Source organism: Achroia grisella, unplaced genomic scaffold (assembly GCF_030625045.1).
Source record: "Achroia grisella isolate CSIRO2021 unplaced genomic scaffold, CSIRO_AGI_Agris_v1 utg841, whole genome shotgun sequence".
Taxonomy (NCBI): Eukaryota; Metazoa; Arthropoda; class Insecta; order Lepidoptera; family Pyralidae; genus Achroia; species Achroia grisella.
Genome location: NW_026713039.1, coordinates 194,031 through 212,882, shown reverse-complemented (window position 1 = coordinate 212,882; position 18,852 = coordinate 194,031). Strand labels below are relative to the sequence as shown.

At 35.6% G+C, this 18,852-nt stretch overlaps 1 protein-coding gene across 1 annotated transcript; it reads right to left on the bottom strand.

Annotated features, from left to right (window-relative positions):
* Positions 1-8,362: 8,362 nt before the first annotated feature.
* Positions 8,363-17,961, bottom strand: LOC131852302 (aldo-keto reductase AKR2E4-like). The gene is made up of 8 exons (XM_059202978.1): positions 17,867-17,961; positions 14,631-14,729; positions 12,872-12,982; positions 11,931-12,002; positions 10,909-11,025; positions 10,110-10,277; positions 9,242-9,445; positions 8,363-8,594 (listed from the first exon to the last, which is right to left on the bottom strand). The coding sequence occupies exons 1-8, from the start codon at positions 17,918-17,920 to the stop codon at positions 8,400-8,402; spliced, it is 1,020 nt and encodes a 339-aa protein (XP_059058961.1). The 5' UTR covers positions 17,921-17,961; the 3' UTR covers positions 8,363-8,399.
* Positions 17,962-18,852: the final 891 nt, after the last annotated feature.

Below are 18,852 nucleotides of genomic sequence, written 5' to 3'. Positions count from 1 at the left end.
GTTTGGGCTGTGCGTTGATAGATCACTATGTCAGTCAGTCACCTTTGAGTTATATATATTTAAATTGAGTATGATTTAATTTAAACATTCGCATACCTGTAAGGGATGCTGCATGTCATGTACTTATATTAGTTAATAAGATCCGAAACTACCATGTAGCGAGCAAATAAATAAATTATTATTATTTCAAAGTCTACCTATTTTGATTTTGAATTCATAGTTTAACAAAGAGTCTAATTCTTGAAAACTTGGGGCAATTATGTCATTATTTTATTTTATCCCCTGTGGGGTGGAATTTATCAAAATCCATTCTTAGGGGATGCCTACGTCATAGTAGCTTTATGCATGCAAAGTCTCATGACTATGCCAGTTATATATATTTAGAAGTAATACTAGCAGACTCGGCCACGCGTTGCTGTATCTAAGGTTCTTGTATAAAATAATATTATGACTATAAATTGAGATGTAAGCTATCCTATCTTTCAAGTTGGATCAAATTGCACACAATGTGCAAATCAAATTTGCAATCGGTTCAGTAGTTTAGAAGTCCATCGCGGACAAACAACGTAATTTTTATGTACAAAGATTAAGTAAAAAGTTAATAAGGTATTTAGGTAGATTATGTTCAGTTAGCAATGGCCTTCTGCGAGGCATCCATTCTTTGATTCCGTTTTAGACTACCTATTAGCTGCGGCTTCGACCGTGTGTTTTTTTTTATTATTATTAAATAAAAAAAACATGTAAAAGAAATGTAGTCATTATAATATTAGCTATCTGTGAACGAAGGTCCCGTCAAAATGGGTTGCAACCTTTTCAGAAATTGGTAAAAAATGGATTAACATTTTTTTTTAAATTAAAATTAGTAGAATAGAATAGAATAGAAAATCATTTAGTCAAATAAACTTACATTGAAGCACTTTTGAATAGTCATAACATTTTTTTTTAATCTACCGCATATTCGGAATGCTGTCTCATCACAAGAAGAACAAGCAAGAAATATCGGTCATAATCGGTCGTTTGCCGTTTCAGAGAGTATAAAAAACAAACAGACAGAAATACAGCCAAACATTTTTTTTAATATATTTTTATCTGTCCCGGCAAAAATTGTTTTGTCATATAAATTAATATCATTATTAAAAGATAGGGGTTGGTGATAGAAGGGTGAAATTTAGGGTTGTATGTATTTTTAATGCAACATTATAAAAAAAATGTCCTAAAAGAATAAAAAATATGTGTCACTTAGGGGTATAAAAAATAAATAGTAGCCGATTCTCAGATCTACCGAATGTGCATATGAAATTTCATGTGTGCTGAGACAGCATTCCGAATGAGCGGTAGATTAAAAAAAAATGTTATGACTCTTCAAAAGTGCTTCAATGTAAGTTTATTTGAATAAATGATTTTCTATTCTATTCTATTATATTCTATTCTACTAAAACTGGACAATGCTATGTACTAGATCAACATTCATCGGTTTTCACAGCGGATGCATATGCAATTTTTAAAGCTTTGAAATATGTACAAGACATAGAAAATTCAAGACGATTTCTCATAATAACGGATTCTCTAAGTGTATTGACATGCTTAGGTAATTATAAAATAAGCTACAAAGATAATTTATACAGTTACTTAATAAGAGAAATGTTACATGACATATAATAAATTGTACAAAGTTATAGAGTTCATGTGGGTTCCATCTCATGCTGGTATTACTGGAAATGAAGTTGTAGACAGAATGATTAAGATTAATGAACTGGATTGTCATTTGGATTTCTCGCCAGTGCCAATAACTGACTACAATGCATTAATTAACAGAAGGATGTTTAGTAATTGGAATAGAAAATGAGCAGAAACCAAAATAATAAAAGGAAAATGGTATGCTGATATACAGAAAGAAATTTTTGGAAAACCAAACCATATCAAATTAAAAGAACCATCTAGAAGATACATTACAACGATTAATAGAATTCGTATGGGACATGGGCAGTTTCCGGCTCATTTGCATAGAATAAAATTGAGATCTTCTTCGACTTGTGACTACTGTACAGCAGAAAATGCAGATCTACAACATATTATAATGGAATGTCCAGCATTTGGTTTGCAGAGACTTATTTTGATAGATGGCTTAATAAGTTTATATAATAAAAAAGAAGTACCCCGCCTCTTGCCATCTATCCTACAAAATACAGAAAGTTATCCATTTTTCTATGACTTCATACACAATACTATAAGAACGCTATAGATGTAATTAATTAAATAATTAATACAATACATCACAGAAGACCGAAGAGCTGGCAGCTACCTTGGACAAAGAATTAGTCTAGCCATTCAAAGATGGCTATCTAACCTTGCCTAAAGGGACAATAATATATTTTAGTCATCATATTATATTTTTTTATTTTTAATTTTAGGTTCTTAGTTGTACAATTCATTATGTAAATACTATAAGAACGTTATGACAAGTATGTCACATTAATTATTTGTATTAATTAATTGTTAAATAATTAATAAAATAAAAAAAAAAATTAAAAAAATTCGCTATTTTGATGTCGAATATGCACCACCCTCGAGAAGGCTGATTGAAGCTGATAAATAAAGACAAAAGAATATATATAAGATATTGCAGACTAGCCCTAAAGTTCGTAAGGATGCGCGTTTTAGTGAAACTTTTTTTTTTATAACACGGGACAAACGAGCATGCGGCTCACCTGATGGTAAGTGATTACCGCCGCCCATGAGCACCCGCAACACCAGGGGAATTGCGAGTACGTTGTCGCCCTTTTAAAAAGGAATAAGCTCTTTTCTTGAAGGTTTCAATAATATATTTTACCATTGTGATTCCATATATTTTTTAAGCTTTTTAAAAACCGCACTTTAAGACCGCCATTCATCCAGATGATCAGGATGGTATTTTAGTTTCTGGCGGTGGTATGTAAATACAGCTGGTATTAATCCGAACAATTCCTAGAACAACTGATATATGCGACAGAAAATGCACAGAGATGCACATTAATAGTGGATTTGAGTCTGTCAATTACAAACAGACACTTTGATTTTATTTATTTGTATATAGATTACTAGCTAGATTTCGCGAGTGTACACGTAATATATTTAATCCTAATAAAAAATAGAGTATCAAAAAAACGCTATTTTGATAGTTTTAAAGATTTAAGCATACATAGGAAATAGAAATAGAAATAATCTTTATTCAAATAAAGATTACAAGAATATATATAGTCATATTTTGATTCTACCACTCATTCGGAATGCAGATTCATCACAAGAAGAATGAGCAAGAATAAATGTTTTTTTTTTATATATTATATAAAAAAAAAATTACAGTATAACAAGTAAGAGGCATGCGATAATCAACATAGAAGTCGCTACGCACTCATTATTAATGTAATCAGATAATATTGTCAGTGGATATGTCTATGGATTTAAAGGTTTTCTATAAAAACATTATTATCGTTAACGAATTCTTCAATTTTATAGTAAGCTTTTTTGCAAAGGAACTGTTTTATTTGACATTTAAATCTTTTTTCTGAAGATTTATAACAATATCGTATTTTATTGTTCGGAATTGCCATAAAACGAATTACAACTTTAGCCAAACGACATTTAGGAAAATCAGTTTGTTATTGTTACAATGTGGTTTAGTGCAATCACTAACTCTTTTGAAACTGTCTATATTCTTTCTGGCATAGATGATATTTTCATAAATGTATTGAGAAGAACGCCATTCATCCAGATGATCATACCATAAATGGATGGTATTTCAGTAAATATTGTATTTATATCAGGCTTTGGTACAAAATACCATACGAAATGCTAGGAAATAGCTAAAATAGACAAGTATTAATCGTCTGTTAATTGTCAATTCTTCTCATAAGCGGCAGAACTAAGTCGTGATATATATGAGAAAATGCAACAGAGATGCAATATACTAGAAATACAGTATCGTCAACAAAATTAATAGATTTATTGTCCAATACGATTTTTGAATCTACCGGCCTTACAAACAGACACTTTATTTTATTTATTTGTATATAAACCATTTTAAAACATAAGAGAGAGAACCGTTTACTTCGTCCATATCATCAATATGTCGATTGACTTTGAATACTAATGAAGTATCATCAGCAAATAAAACTATGTCAGCTATCTTTTCTACCATATAAGGAAGATCATTTATTAAACTAAAAATAAGAAAGGACCCAGAATAGAGCCCTGAGGAACACCCATTTTAATACTAGTTCCCTCAGACTTTACACCATTTATTTCAACAACTTGCATTCTATTATTTAGATAGGATTTCATCATCAGGATTTCATAGGGACGGACAGACAGCGACAACGATTTTGTTTTATACTATGTAATGATAATCAACATTGAATATTCCGAACAGGTTCTGTATTTATTTCTGTATCACCATTTAACATCAAGCCGTAGACCTCTCGCCCGTACTTAGGGTTGCCAACTTTTTTTGACAAAAAAAAAATTTAAAACTCATTTGGTTAGGAAAAAAATAAAGTATTAGGAAAAAAAGTATTTTTCAATTTTCATGTTTTTATAGTTGACACTAGCTGTTCCCGCGACTTCGTCCGAGTAAAATTGAACTTTTTTTCTAAAATAAAAGTAGCCTAAAGAACTAAAAATTATTATGGTTGGCTTAATTTATTCGTTCCATTAGGTACTGATAGGTTCAGACTAATACATTTACATCCTGCATCATCCCTTATTTTATCCCCATGGGGATTGAATTTATTAAAATCCTATTTAGGCGAACGGTTTCATCATAGTAGCTCCAATTTTTAATTTCAGTTCAATCAGTCGAAAATCTAAGAAGATTTATACAAATATTCATCCCCTATTTTATCCCCTTAGGGATGGAATTTATCAAAATCCTTTCTTAGGGGATGCTCCAGCCATTGGGAGTGGTAAGTCATAGTAGCTTTATGCATGCAAAGTCTCAGTCCGATCGGTTTAAAATTGACAAAGTTTCATACAAATTTTCAACCCCTATTTTATCCTCTTGGGGGTAGAATTAATCAATATCCTTTCTTAAATCATAACATCTACCTGAATGCCAAATTTCAACCCGATCCGTCCAGTGGTTTGGGCTATGCGTTGATAGATCACTATGTCAGTTACCTTTAAGTTATATATATTTAGATTACACATACACAATTTCCACTCCACACACTTCCCAGTTCTCTTGCATTCGTCCACCGTGGGGAAGACGCACCGAAATACGGGATGCGCCTCCCCCCCCATCACGACTCCTTTTGTATGGACGGCAGATTTAAACCTTAGACTGCCGCCCACACAGAACCGCGCCTTCTCCACGTCCGGAGAAGAGTAGAGTCATAGCAGGAGCGGGCCACCAACGCGACGCTTAACTGCCAGGACGGGCCCCACCGGGGCCCATTGTCCCAGCCTGCATCGCCCCTCTTCGCCGGACTATCGGCCGACATAGTAGCAATATCCCGAATGAACTACTACTATCCCAATCAGGGTGTACCAGAACCATTGCGCGGCCACCGTTTCCCGCGGACGTATCCACGAGGATGGGGAAACCTCCCAATGGCTGGAACATACGAGGAGGTTGTCCGACCTCACGCCCCCACGTCCGCCTTTATGAAGGGGTGCACACGAATACTGTGGGACTCGGCTCACCAAAACCCCACGGTGTTCCTCCGAAGCCAAAGACGAGTTCGTGTGGATTGGCATTGCATTCCACCGCACTCTGGCCGGGGGTCTCCAGTGAAGGAGCCGCCGTAGTTAGGCGCCCCACGCCACTCCGTGCCCAAACTCTACGGATCACTCGCCTCCTGGGAACCTCGGATGCCTACATCCTCCGCTTTGAGAATCCAATTTGGGGCTTCGGGTGGAAAATACACCTTCCGCCCCCCATGGTTGGCAACCCTTTTTTTTTACTTAGAGAAAATCCCTCATGGAGACCCGCCCGCCCCGGGGGAGGCAAGCGGGTGAGACTCCTACTCATTAAAAACTCCAAGGTATCCCGACGAAGCGCCTATAGCTGGAGTCGCGGGATAGAATGTCAGTCCACCGCAACTCCGGCGGCGTCGACCCAGTTTAGTTTCGTTTTTACCCTTCCCTACCCTTCCTACCCTTCGTTTTTATTTTGGGGGGTCCACCTCTCTTGAGAAGACGCCACCATGCGCTCCTCCACCTCAGATCGCTTTGGATGGAGCAACCCTTATTGGGCGGTGACCATCCTGCATGTTTGGCAACCCTTTTTTTTTTTTTTTTTTTTTTAACGAGTCACACCGAAACGTCCGCCTTTATGAAGGGGAGCGGACGAATACTGAGGACGACCGACCCACCAAAACCCCTCGCGTTCCTCCTCACGAAAGACGCCTTCGTGCGGGTTCGCATTTGCATTCAACCGATGGCCGCGGGTCTCCAGTGAAGGAGCCGCCGATTGGGCGCGTCCACGTCCACTCGCCTCCTGGGAACTTCGGATGAACATGTTTGGCAACCCTAGCCGAACTCTGTCCATTATATATATTTTTACATTAGATCTCCTTAACTGGTCACTACAATTATATGTTTTATAATAAAAAGCCGACCTTGTTAAGTTTTTAGTTCACTTTTTATATCTACATGCCAATATTTTTTTAACCATAGACACAAAATTGGTAGAAATATTTTTTTTCCGGTATAATTATATCGTGAGCTGTGTTTGCTGAAGGAATATTGCTGTTTGTGATTTTATAAAATAATATTGTAATGAATTAAGTAATTTATATAATCGTTTTGTATTTTGTATACTATATTTACAACTAGCTGTTCCCGCGACTTCGTCCGCGTGGAGTTTAACTTTATTTTTCTAAAATAAAAGTAGCCTTAGTTTTATTACATCAGCTACCTGCCAAAAAAAGTACCGTCAAAATCGGTCTAGCCATTTCAGAGATTAGCCAGAACAAACAGACAGAAAGACAAAAATGTTATTTTGGTGTATGTACCGTATTTATTCATATGCATGTAGTAAAACGGTTATTTCAATATTACAAACAGACTGTTCAAAATTATTTACCATCGCGCCATTTATAAACATATCAATAGTCCGTTAGTTTGTGTTCCCACGGTTTCGGTTCCCCTCCCTTACATACAGTCATTTTAGTAACTGACCGTAAGTTCTTGACGCGCGCGCGCATTGTGTAAGAACGAAAATAAATATGAAACTGGATCGTTAAACCTACTTGTGAAACAGGAACAAAGGTGTAAAAATTTTCATATCAAATTCGTTATTTTAGAAACTCCAGATTTTCATATATTGTACGTGACAGACGTTTATATATTTTTGCTATATATATACATAGTGTGGTTCCAACATTTTGGTAGCAGAGAGACCCCACAAACAAACACTAATTTTTTAAATAAACTTTCGCGCCATTTATAAACATATACATACCGTGGCAGATTGCCGTCTTCATCCGTGATCACACAGACAATATCATTGTACGAGTTTTTAAATATTATATAATGATGACATGTTAGTCTATAAGGTCCGCTTTATAATATGAATTAATATATTAGAATATTAATAATAAGTAACTTTGTGTGCCTGTGATAAAACTTAGTATCCATCTAGTGCAGCAGCTGTAAAGTCGAAGGTACGTACTGTGCACCTTTTCATTTCCATACAGTCCACTTACTATATCCGCTATCCTTTTCTCCATATATGTATAGATAATGTAATGGAAAGAGCTACAGATTTACATCCACCACCATCTCCAGTTGAAATATTTGTTTGTTTTGTTTTCAATTTTGCGGTCGGGAGGTATGTAATACTGAAATAACCATTTTTTACTACATGCATATGAATATAAATACGGTACATACACCAAAATAACATTTTTTAATATTTTATACAGATAGGCAATCTGTCTGTTTGTAGCGGCTAATCTCTAAAATGGCTGGACCGATTTTGACGGGACTTTTATTAGCAGGTAGCTGATGTAATAAGGAGTAACTTAGGCTACTTTTATTTTAGAAAAATAAAGTTAAATTCCACGCAGACGAAGTCGCGTGTACAGCTAATATTAAAATAAAACCTTGACTAAAATGTCCTATATGAATAAATGATTATTTTATTTGGACTTTAGACAAATTGTTCAATCATTACATAGTATAAAACAAAGTCGCTGTCGCTGTCTGTCCGTCCCTATGTATGCTTAAATCTTTAAAACTACGCAACGGATTTTGAAGCGGTTTTTTTTTATAAATAGAGTGGTTCAAGAGGAAGGTTTATGTATATAATACATGTACACCCGTGCGAATCCGGGGCGAGTAGCCAGTTTCAAATAAATTCTATTAAATATATTTATTTATTATAAATGCTATATATTAACAATGTATGTATGTCTGTCTCATTGCTGTTTCTTCTCAAACGGATAGTAGGGATGCTGGATCCAGTGCAGCACCGGTATGGTCCGGTACCCCGTGTCGTAACTCTTCAGCAAGTCCCTCTCCTTCTGTGTGAGGGTGAAGTCGAACAGCGCCAGATTCTGTTCGATACGAGACTTGGTCGTCGATTTTGGGATTGGAATTATTCCCAATTCGATCTGGAATTAAAATAAATTGATTTATTTATAATATATCCACCGAAATCATTTCAATCGTTATGTCGGTGAACGGCCTTATCCCAACCAGTCTGGAACAACATCTCAGACGGTTGGGATTCCGAGGTGGCTCACTTCCGGGAAAGATGCAAAAAGTGGCGCCGGTTTCTCTCCCTGGGGCCCTGAAGCCCGGCCAAAAGTTGCAGAAAGCGGTGCTGTATAAATATATATATAAAAAAATTCTGCCCGCATTGTACGCCGGTTTCTCTCCCTGGGGCCCTGAACCCCGGCCGACTGTGCTTCTGCCGGGGGTAAGTTGCCATCTCCTCTCCTTAAGAGGGGAGATGAGATTTCTTTTGGAAATATAAAAAAAAAAAATCTCAGAACAATTAACACAGCGCCATCTAGACCCAAGTTAAGCTAGCTAAAGCTTGTGTTATGGGTACTAGACAACTGATACAAATACATAGATATAATTTTCTTTTTTCGTTAATACATACATATTATATATATAAAACACCCAGATCGATACAAACAATCATACTCATGAATACAAATGTTTGTGCGTGCGAGGAATCGAACCCGCGACCATCGGACGTAAAGCGGTGTACTAAACCACTAGACCACCGAGGTCAAGTCAAGAAACTCACCAGATATCTCAGGGTAATCTGGGGGACAGTCTTGTTATATTTGTTGCCAACTTCAACCAGGGCTGGATCGTCTACACGAGGGGGTGGAGCCCCGTCGACTGCTTTGCTGGGGAACAGGGAACCGAAGGGCGTGTACCCGGTGACTGTGATGTTGTGCTGACGGCAGTACGCCAGGAGGGACGGCTGTTGGAGGTTCAGATTGATCTGGAAACAAAATCATTACATAGTATAAAATAAAGTCGCTGTCGCTGTCTGTCCCTATGTATGCTTAAATCTTTAAAACTACACAACGGATTTTGATGCGGTTTTTTTAATAGATAGAGTGATTCAAGAGGATGGTTTATATATATAATACATGTACACCCGTGCGAAGCCGGCGAGAGTAGCTACTCTTATGTCACAATAGAATAGAATAGAAAATCATTTATTCAAATAAACTTACATTGAAACACTTTTGAATAGTCATAACATTTTTTTTTTAATCTATCGCTCATTCGGAATGCTGCAATGTTAGGTACCATACTCCTCCGAAACGGCTTTACCGATTTTTATGAAATTTATATGCATACTCAGGTCTGAAAATAGGCTACTATTTTCAATACCCTATTAAGGGTGGCTCACCCTGGATTTTTTTTTAATTTTTCGAGATTTATAATATATTTTTTTTACTGTGTTATTAAAAAATACATACAACCCTAAATTTTCACCCTCCTATCTCCAACCCCTATTTTTTAATAGCGATATTAATTTATATGGCCATACAACGTTTGCCGGACACCTAGTTATTACAATATCCAATTTGGATCCTTGTTTTTTTTTAAAATAAGGAATTGAATTAAATAACCGATTTTTACGCAAGTGTGGATACCTCAACTTGGAGTACAGCCGGCGTGACGTGACTCAACGAGATGAGTCTGTCGAGTTGCTGCTCATTGAAGTTGGAGACGCCGATAGACTTGGCGAGCCCCTGGTCCCGAGCCTCGATCATACCCTGCCAGGTCTGCAGGTTGTCGGTCGTGTCAAATGACCCGTTGGCCTGAAACATAAATGAACATCTCAAAATAATAACAAAATGGATAGCACTGAATCACTGTCAGGATATGAAATTCAAATTTATAATTTATTCATGTAGGACATTTATACCAGAATTAGTACATTTGACGACCTCGGTGGTATAGCGGTTTAGCACACCTCCTTGCTTCTGATGGTCGCGGGTTCGATTCCTCGCACGGCACAAACATTTGTATTCAGTATAATTGTTTGTATCGGTCTGGTTAAGAAAGGATTTGATTAATTCTACCCCCACGGGTATAAAATAGGGGATGAAAGTTTGTCAATTTTAAACCGATCGGGCTGAGACTTTGCATGCATAAAGCTACTATGACATAGGGATCCCCTAAGAAAGGATTTTGATAAATTCCACCCCTAAGGGGATAAATTTACGCGAGCGAAGCCGCGGGCTACTATTCTACATATTTTTTACATCCTAACTATCGTTTCATTGGGGACTGTGTTACCCTTTGTTACCTCGGGGCCCTGGGCTGCAGCCCAAAAAGCCCCTAGGTAGACCCACCCCTGGGAATAAAAATAAAGCACTGCTGCATAGACGTATCATCTGAAACTTCCCAATAACTTCTAACCCGGTTTTTTCTCTGTGTACTACTTACCAACAACCCAATGGGCCAGTGTATGAGATACAAGTCTATGTAATCCAAGTTGAGCTGTTTCAGTGACTCCTTCAGGGCTGGCACTACGTCCTCTTTAGCGTGGCGGCTGTTCCATAACTGAAAATTAACAAATGCACAAATAGTAACATGAACAAATAAACAAATAGTTATTTTTAAACTTTCGTGTATAATATACTTCATTACATAGTATAAAACAAAGTCGCTGTCGCTGTCTGTCCGTCCCTATGCATGCTTAAATCTTTAAAACTACGCAACGGATTTTGAAGCGGTTTGTATTAATAGATAGTGATTTTAGAGGAAGGTTTATATGTATAATACATGTACACCCGTGCGAACAGTCTCGTCTCTCACACACACCAATGTTCTCACTTGCATTTCACAACATCATTATGTAGGATATGTTCGAAAAAGAAGGAAGTATTATGCCGTCTCTATCGCACACTGCTGGCGTCTTAAGAGCATTCTCTTAAGACGCCAGCAGTGTGATATAATACTTCCTTCTCTTTCGAACATATGCTACAATAAGTATTAACAATAATTTTGTTATGTTTGCGTGCCCTAACACGGATACTGATATATGTATATAATGTAAATGTAAGATGTCTTTCAGTTGTAGGGTCGGATTAGGCAGCGAAATTACAGGACAAGAAGATTGGCGTATAGTTCAGAGTGAGTGGTATCACGGATATAACGTGATAACGTGATGCTCGATCACCGTCTCCAGCGCTATCATAGAATCCTTACTAGTATTATAAATGTGAAAGTAGGTATGTTTGTTACGCTTTCACGCAAAAACTACTGAACCGATCATCATGAAATTTTGTACACATGTTCTTGGAGGTATTAGAATGAACATAGGATTCTAATACCTCCAAATTTATTTTTTTTAAAAAAAAGTGTTTTTTTAAAAACAAATATAAAAAAACATTTTGTGACTTCAGCGCCATCTAGTAGCGAGTAATGAAACTATGTGAGGCCGCGGGTAAAATATAAAAAATTACCTTTGTAGTGACAAATATGTCTTCCCTCTTGATAACCCCTTCTTTTATCTTGTTGTTGATGGCTCGCCCGACCTTAGTGATAGACAGACAGTGATAATTATTATTATATCATAAACATGTTCCACTATTATTTGAAAAAAATACGAGCTGAGTTTCTTGTCAGTTCTTCTCATCTCGATATCATTCCGAACTGACGGTAGATTTGAATAAAGATATTTTGAATTTTGCATCTTGAATTTTATAGTTATGTACAGTCGGCTACAAAATTTTAAAGTCGATGTCGGTACTGTAATTATTTATATAAAAAAAATCTATTCAAAAGAGCAGCTTGTGTGTTAGAAAATCATTTATTCAAATAAACTTTTAAACGAATAGTCAACAATTCTTTTTTAAGTTATTTGGAACATTAAGTTGTGTGTTGCTCTTTTACACACTACATTTTACAAGTCGAAACGTCAAATACAATCGAAGCGAAAAACCTTATCACATCAGCTACCTGCCAATAAAGTCTCGTCAAAATCGGTCCAGCCATTTCAGAGATTAGCCGGAACAAACAGACAGACAGACAAAAATGTTATTTTGGTGTATGTACAATATTTATATTGATATGCATGTAGTAAAAAACGGTTATTTCAATATTACAAATAGACACTCCAATTTTATTTATATGTATGTAGATATATATATATATATAAATATTCTTTATTGCAATTAAATACATTTGTAAGTATATTAATTACAACTAATGTTAACGAAGGATGACTGATCTCTAAAAGAGATCTCTTCCAGTCAACCCAATAGAGCGTGGCATAGGAAGTGTTGAGTGGGTCCAAATGTGCAAATAATAATTTCATAAAAATGTTATAAATAATTAAAACTAAACATAAAAATATAAATAAAAAAAAATACTGATATATATAGTATATCTTCATATATATTACCTGGTCCTCAGTGTTGTATATATGAGCAGTGTCTATATGTCTGTATCCAGCATCGATTGCATACTCTACGGCCTTCTCAACAGAGTCGTCATTGACTTGCACTCGAGTTCCCTGGAAAAGTTTTATTTTTTATTATTATAACGGCTTGGTGTCTAGCGGTTTGGCACAATGTTTTATTTCTGATCGGGTTCGATTCCTCGCACGGTACAAACATTTGTATTCATGAGTATGATTGTTTGTATCGGTCTGGGTGTTTTCTATGTACATATATTATGTATGTATTTACAAAAAGTATCTAAGTTTTTATATCAGTTGTCTAGTAGATACACATAACAGCTCTGCTTACTGTGAGACTAGATGGCGCTATGTTAATTGTCCAGGGATGTTCATTTATTTAATGGCCAGCAAGCTGGCAGGTCTCTTGTTAAGAAAGAAAGAAAGAAAGAAAGAAAAATATTTTATTCAGTGCAATGTTAAAAAGTAACCTAGTTTTATATTAGTACACTAGCTGTTCCCGCGACTTCGTCCGCATGGAATTTAACTTTATTTTTCTAAATTAAAAGTAGACTAAGTTACTCCTTATTACATCTGGTACCTGCCAATAAAAGTCCCGTCAAAATCGATTCAGCCATTTCAGAGATTAGCCGGAACAAACAGACAGACAGACAAAAATTGTAAAAATGTTATTTTGGTGTATATACCGTATTTATATTCATATGCTAGTAGTAAAAAACGGTTATTCCAATGTTACAAACAGACACTCCAATTTTATTTATATGTATAGGAACAACCCTAGTTTTTTTTAAATAATTGGAATGACAATTAAACGCGCAAGTGACACCCCTGGTGTTTCAGGCGTCCATAGGCTACGAAGTTGTCTACCATCATGTGCTAACTGACCTGACCTCATGCTCATCTTATCATCCTCCACCGGTGCCCCGACAGCGTATACAGTTAGGCATCATTCCATTATCATCCCTCAAAAAAATCGTTTACTATCAGATTCGCCGTATGCTTGTTTGCCACCATCGTAATATAAAAAAATTGATTCAACTAATGGTATGTAACCGTCGCCTAACATAATATTACATACGTAAACCCAATATATTATGAAAGACCCTGTAAATTTAATTTACTACCATTTCTCACCCTTTAACTGGAGTACCAAGCAACATGCTTGGCTGTATAAATAAGCTTTTTCCGGACTACTCTAATGCTGTTGTCCGCAGCTGGCCTTTACAGCTTCACCGGACGATAAGAGGCAAGTGCAGATGGCACTCCAAACCAAAGGAAGGACTTATGGAGGGGCTGAAGGACAACTCCCGCCTGACGGATACGACTTTAGTCTGAGGACACCGCTAGGGGTTCGAACCTCGGATCCGGCCATCGTAGGCCCGTTTGAATTGGACAAGGGATCGATCGGAAGGGAATATATAGATGATACTGATATGTTCTTGCAGATGACTTTATACAAAGTGAAATATCCGAGGTTGGTATAGAGTTACTGAAGAGGAGGTATGAAATGTGTCTGATGAGTGAGAGGTGCTGAGGGTTTTGATAAGGAAAATACGGAGATTAAATAAAATGCGACTAGTATGACAGCGATATATAATAGAAAGTGAACAATAAAGAATATGTCAAAGAATATTATTAGAAAATTTAAAAATAGTATAAAAACCTATCAAGGAGTTCGCTACAGTTACTGCAGAACAAATTTCTTAAATTAACAATTGTTATCAGAATATTATAATATACTCACGTCCCTCTTTAATCCGAGCCACGTTCCGAGTCCAAAACTTGGTATTTCTCTACCGTCATTCAATTTTATATTTGGCGCGACTCCAGTGCTCTTCGCTACCTAATAAATAAAAAAAAATATTATTAAAAAAAAAGAAGTACAAGACGTGACTTTAAATAAGTGGGCTGTTGAAAGAACACCGTCTAAAATTTCTGGCAAATACTGGGCTGTATAGTCAGGTGTTCATTGCCCAGCCCATATAAAAAAAAAAAGATAAATATATGCCGCCAAAAGACTGGGCTGTATGTGATTATTGCCCATCCTATAATATTATTAAAAAAAAAAAACAAGTAGAAGTAAGACGTGACTTAAAATGAGTGAGCTGTTAAAAGAACACCGTCTAAAATTTCTGGCAAAAGACTAGGCTGTATAGTCAAATGTTCATTGCCCATCCCATATAAAGAAAAAGATAAATATATGCCGCCAAAAGACTGGGCTGTATGTGATTATTGCCCATCCTATAATATTATTAAAAAAAAACAAGTACAAGTAAGACGTGACTTAAAATAGGTGAGCTGTTAAAAGAACACTGTCTAATATTTCTGGCAAGACTAGGCTGTATAGTGAAATGTTCATTGCCCATCCCATATAAAAAAAAGATAAATAATCCCGCCAAAAGACTGGGCTGTATGTGAACATTAAACCTTATTGTACCTAATGCCCAATTTATACTCAGCTCGAGTGGGCAGGGAAGTGAGCTGCGCGAGAGTGGAAACACTTCCCCATTGGCGCTGCCACTCGCGCTGCCCGGCGCTCCCTCGATTGTCGGTTTTCCGTGCGCGAGTCAAAGGACTTGTCCTTGTTGTTGCTATTTGTCCTTGTTGAAAGGACAAACAGCGTGTTTTTACATTCAGTTGTCGCCCGGCAATATTTCCGGCAGCGCGAGTGGCAGGGGAAGCGGCTGAATGTGAACGTAGCAGAATGCTATGTTTACATTCAACCGCTAACCCATCCTATATAAAAAGAGATGAAAGAAAAGAAAAAAATCCCGCCATAATTGATCAGTTATTTTACGTTCTTTCATTTGTGCCCAAATAAAAAAAAATAAAAAAACACTCAACCACACTCAAGTAGACTAGGCTGTACGGTCTAAGGATCTTTGCCTGTTCCATCATTGAAAAAGAGATGGACGAATATGGAGAAAAAAATCCACCACACTCTGTATGCATGTGCATTTATATTTTTGTGATACTGCAATAAATAAATAAATAAAATAACAAATATTTGGCGCACCTTACACCTACAATTTTTCCTAATTTTTTTCTTAAAAGCCGTATACGATTTCCAACGGAGCAAGTCAGATGGGCCCACAAATATTGTATTCTCCAAATCTTCCTCCCAATTTGGATTATCTCGGAAGATCTGTATTTTTTTTGGATCCATAATAATTATCTATGTTATTGGCATAGAATAAAAATATATCAAAATTACATTGTTTTATTTTTTAAATGGAAATTGAAATTATTTAAGTATATATTGTTGTTTTTCTTTAATTTGTATATTTTATTAGGTTATGATATGACATTTTTACTTTTTTTGCACATTTATTTATTTTTTATTTATTAATATTTTACGGCTCTGGATACAAGTCATTTTTATCCCAACATAAAGTTTTACAATACAAATTACAAAAACTAAATTCAATGTCCACTGGGCGAATAGCCTAAAATCATTCGAATATAGTATTCGTTGTAGATTTGTGTATAATTAAAGCTTGGTAAGATTTCTTTTCGAAGTCCCGCGGGCAACGCCACTACATATGACTAGTATGTACTAATATTATTATTGTGAATATTCTTTCGTTAAACTTTTTACATTTAAAAGTAATATGTTTATAGTTCGTTCCTCATATTGTTTGTATAAAGTGACATTATATTTTTCCTTGATTCACTAAAATATTTTATTTCTTTATTTAATCTTATATATAAAATTCTCGTATCACAATGTTAGTTACCATACTTCTCTGAAACGGCTTAACTGATTTTTATGAAATTTTATATGCATATTCGGTTGGTCTGAGAATCGGCTACTATCTATTTTTCAGCCCTAAGTGATAAGGGTTAATAACAAAAAAAAATATTTATATTTTTTATTACGTGTCATTAAAAATACTCAGAACCCTAAATTTCCACCCTTCTATCACAAACCCCTATTTTTTTATAGCGTTATTAATTTATATGGCAAAACAACGTTTGCCGGGACAGCTAGTAGTAGTAATAGATCGTATATAATTAGTAGATATCAATTGGAAAGTATCATTCATATATAAATGCACTCATTCTTTGTCCACAGCATCATCGATTCATCCGATCCACCACACTTATAAAAAATATGTTCAAAAATATAGGTAGTAGTAGTAAGAGGGTAGATAGATAGAGGTAGTAGTTCCTGAACACTGATATAGTGCCATTATCTATCCTGGGCTCTGATACGAGCTGATGATCAGCGAAAACCTCGGCGCATCGAAAAGATACGACTGACTTTATCCCTCACACGCTTCAACATTTATTCTTAACTTACTTGAATAAGGAGCATGCATGGCAATAGTTGTTCATGCACTGGATTTTCATTTAATGTTAGACATAGACACCTATATAAATATACATTGTAAATAAACTGGCTTTTAAAAAAAGTAATTCAATTGAGTTTCTTACCAGTTCTTGTCAATTGGATCTATGTACCGAACTGAGCGGTAAGGAAACAATTAAAATTATAGTGTAAAAATTTGACGTTCATAAGCGGCTAAAATGTCCTACATGAATAAATATTATTATTATTAATTTGAATTTGAATTTGAATTTGAACAATTTTTGGTAGCAGAAATAGAAATACAAATAGAAATAGAAATAATATATATTCAAATAAACTTAATATAAGCACTTTTGAATAGTCAAGTTTTTTTATTCTACCGCTCATTCGGAATGCAGAGTCATCACAAGAAGAATGATCAAGAAACTTCTGTGTTGCTCTTTTAAATAAATATTGATTTGCAGATATTGCTGAGCATTTCTTAACAAAATAAATATTTGCTTTTCTGTATAACTCAAAAAATACTTAACGAAATAAAAAATCCTAAATCTATGGATGTTGAATGAACATAGAGGTGCGTACAAATAATTGAATTTTGTCTATAAAGTGCTGTCAATGTGAAAAAAATATATTGAAATATTATAAAATTACTTTTAATGTAAACTTACATGAAAATACGCTATGAAAACAAACGCGAGAATGCAAGACTGGCCCGCCGCCATTTTGACGTGCTCGTCCAATGTGTAGGGTACCGACACTGAGGCAGATGGTATGTGGTAATAAACTTAATTTGGTTGACACTTAACCAGCGTTTACACTTAAGAACATACTGTGTTTAGGCTTCTAACATATTTTTAAAATTTCTAATTTAGCATATATATTAGGTATATACGCGAAAGTTAGTGAGTATGGATGGATGTTTGTTACTCTTTCACGCAAAAACTACTGAACGGATTTTGATGAAACTTTTCAATAATATAGCTTATACTTCAGAACATATAGACTATAATTTAAAATGATATTATGTAAAATGGGTGAAGCATAATGATGAATGTCATGAAAGTGCGCCGCAGAAAAAAATCCTATGTCCTTTCTCAGAGTCCAGACCATCAATATACAAAATTTCATTTAAATCAGTTTAGTAGTTTTGGTGTGATAGACAGTCAGAGAGTGTTACATTCGCACTTATAATATTAGTAAAAATAAATTTATAGACACATAACATAATGACGACCTCTGTGGTTTAGCGGTCTACAGCACACCGCTTTTCGTCCGATGGTCGCGGGTTCGATTCCTCGCACGGAAAAAACATCTGTATTCATGAGTATGATTGTTTGTATAGGTCTGACTATTAAAAAATATCTATGTATTTGTATCAGTTATCTAGTACCCATAACACAAGCTTTAGCTAGCTTAACTTGGGTCTAGATGGCGCTGTGTGAATTGTCCTGAGATTATAATTATGATATTACATAATGTAGACAATAAATAAAGGTAGAAAGTACACTAAATCTTCATCTCATAAGATTCATTTCAGCATCCTTAATAACTCAGTATAAACGCACCTTTACCTTTTAAAGTTTAACCAACAACCTTGCGTCACTCCAAGCAGGTTTTATGTAAGGTGTACCACACACCTATGTATGTTATAAAC

Excerpts from the sequence above, each read along its gene's own strand:
- LOC131852302 (XM_059202978.1), bottom strand. The coding sequence starts at position 17,920 with ATGGCGGCGGGCCAGTCTTGCATTCTCGCGTTTGTTTTCATAGCGTAT. Across the intron at positions 11,026-11,930 it reads ACATATTTGTCACTACAAAG|TTATGGAACAGCCGCCACGC; the intron begins GTAATTTTTTAT and ends GTTAATTTTCAG. Across the intron at positions 10,278-10,908 it reads ACTGGCCCATTGGGTTGTTG|GCCAACGGGTCATTTGACAC; the intron begins GTAAGTAGTACA and ends TTTATGTTTCAG.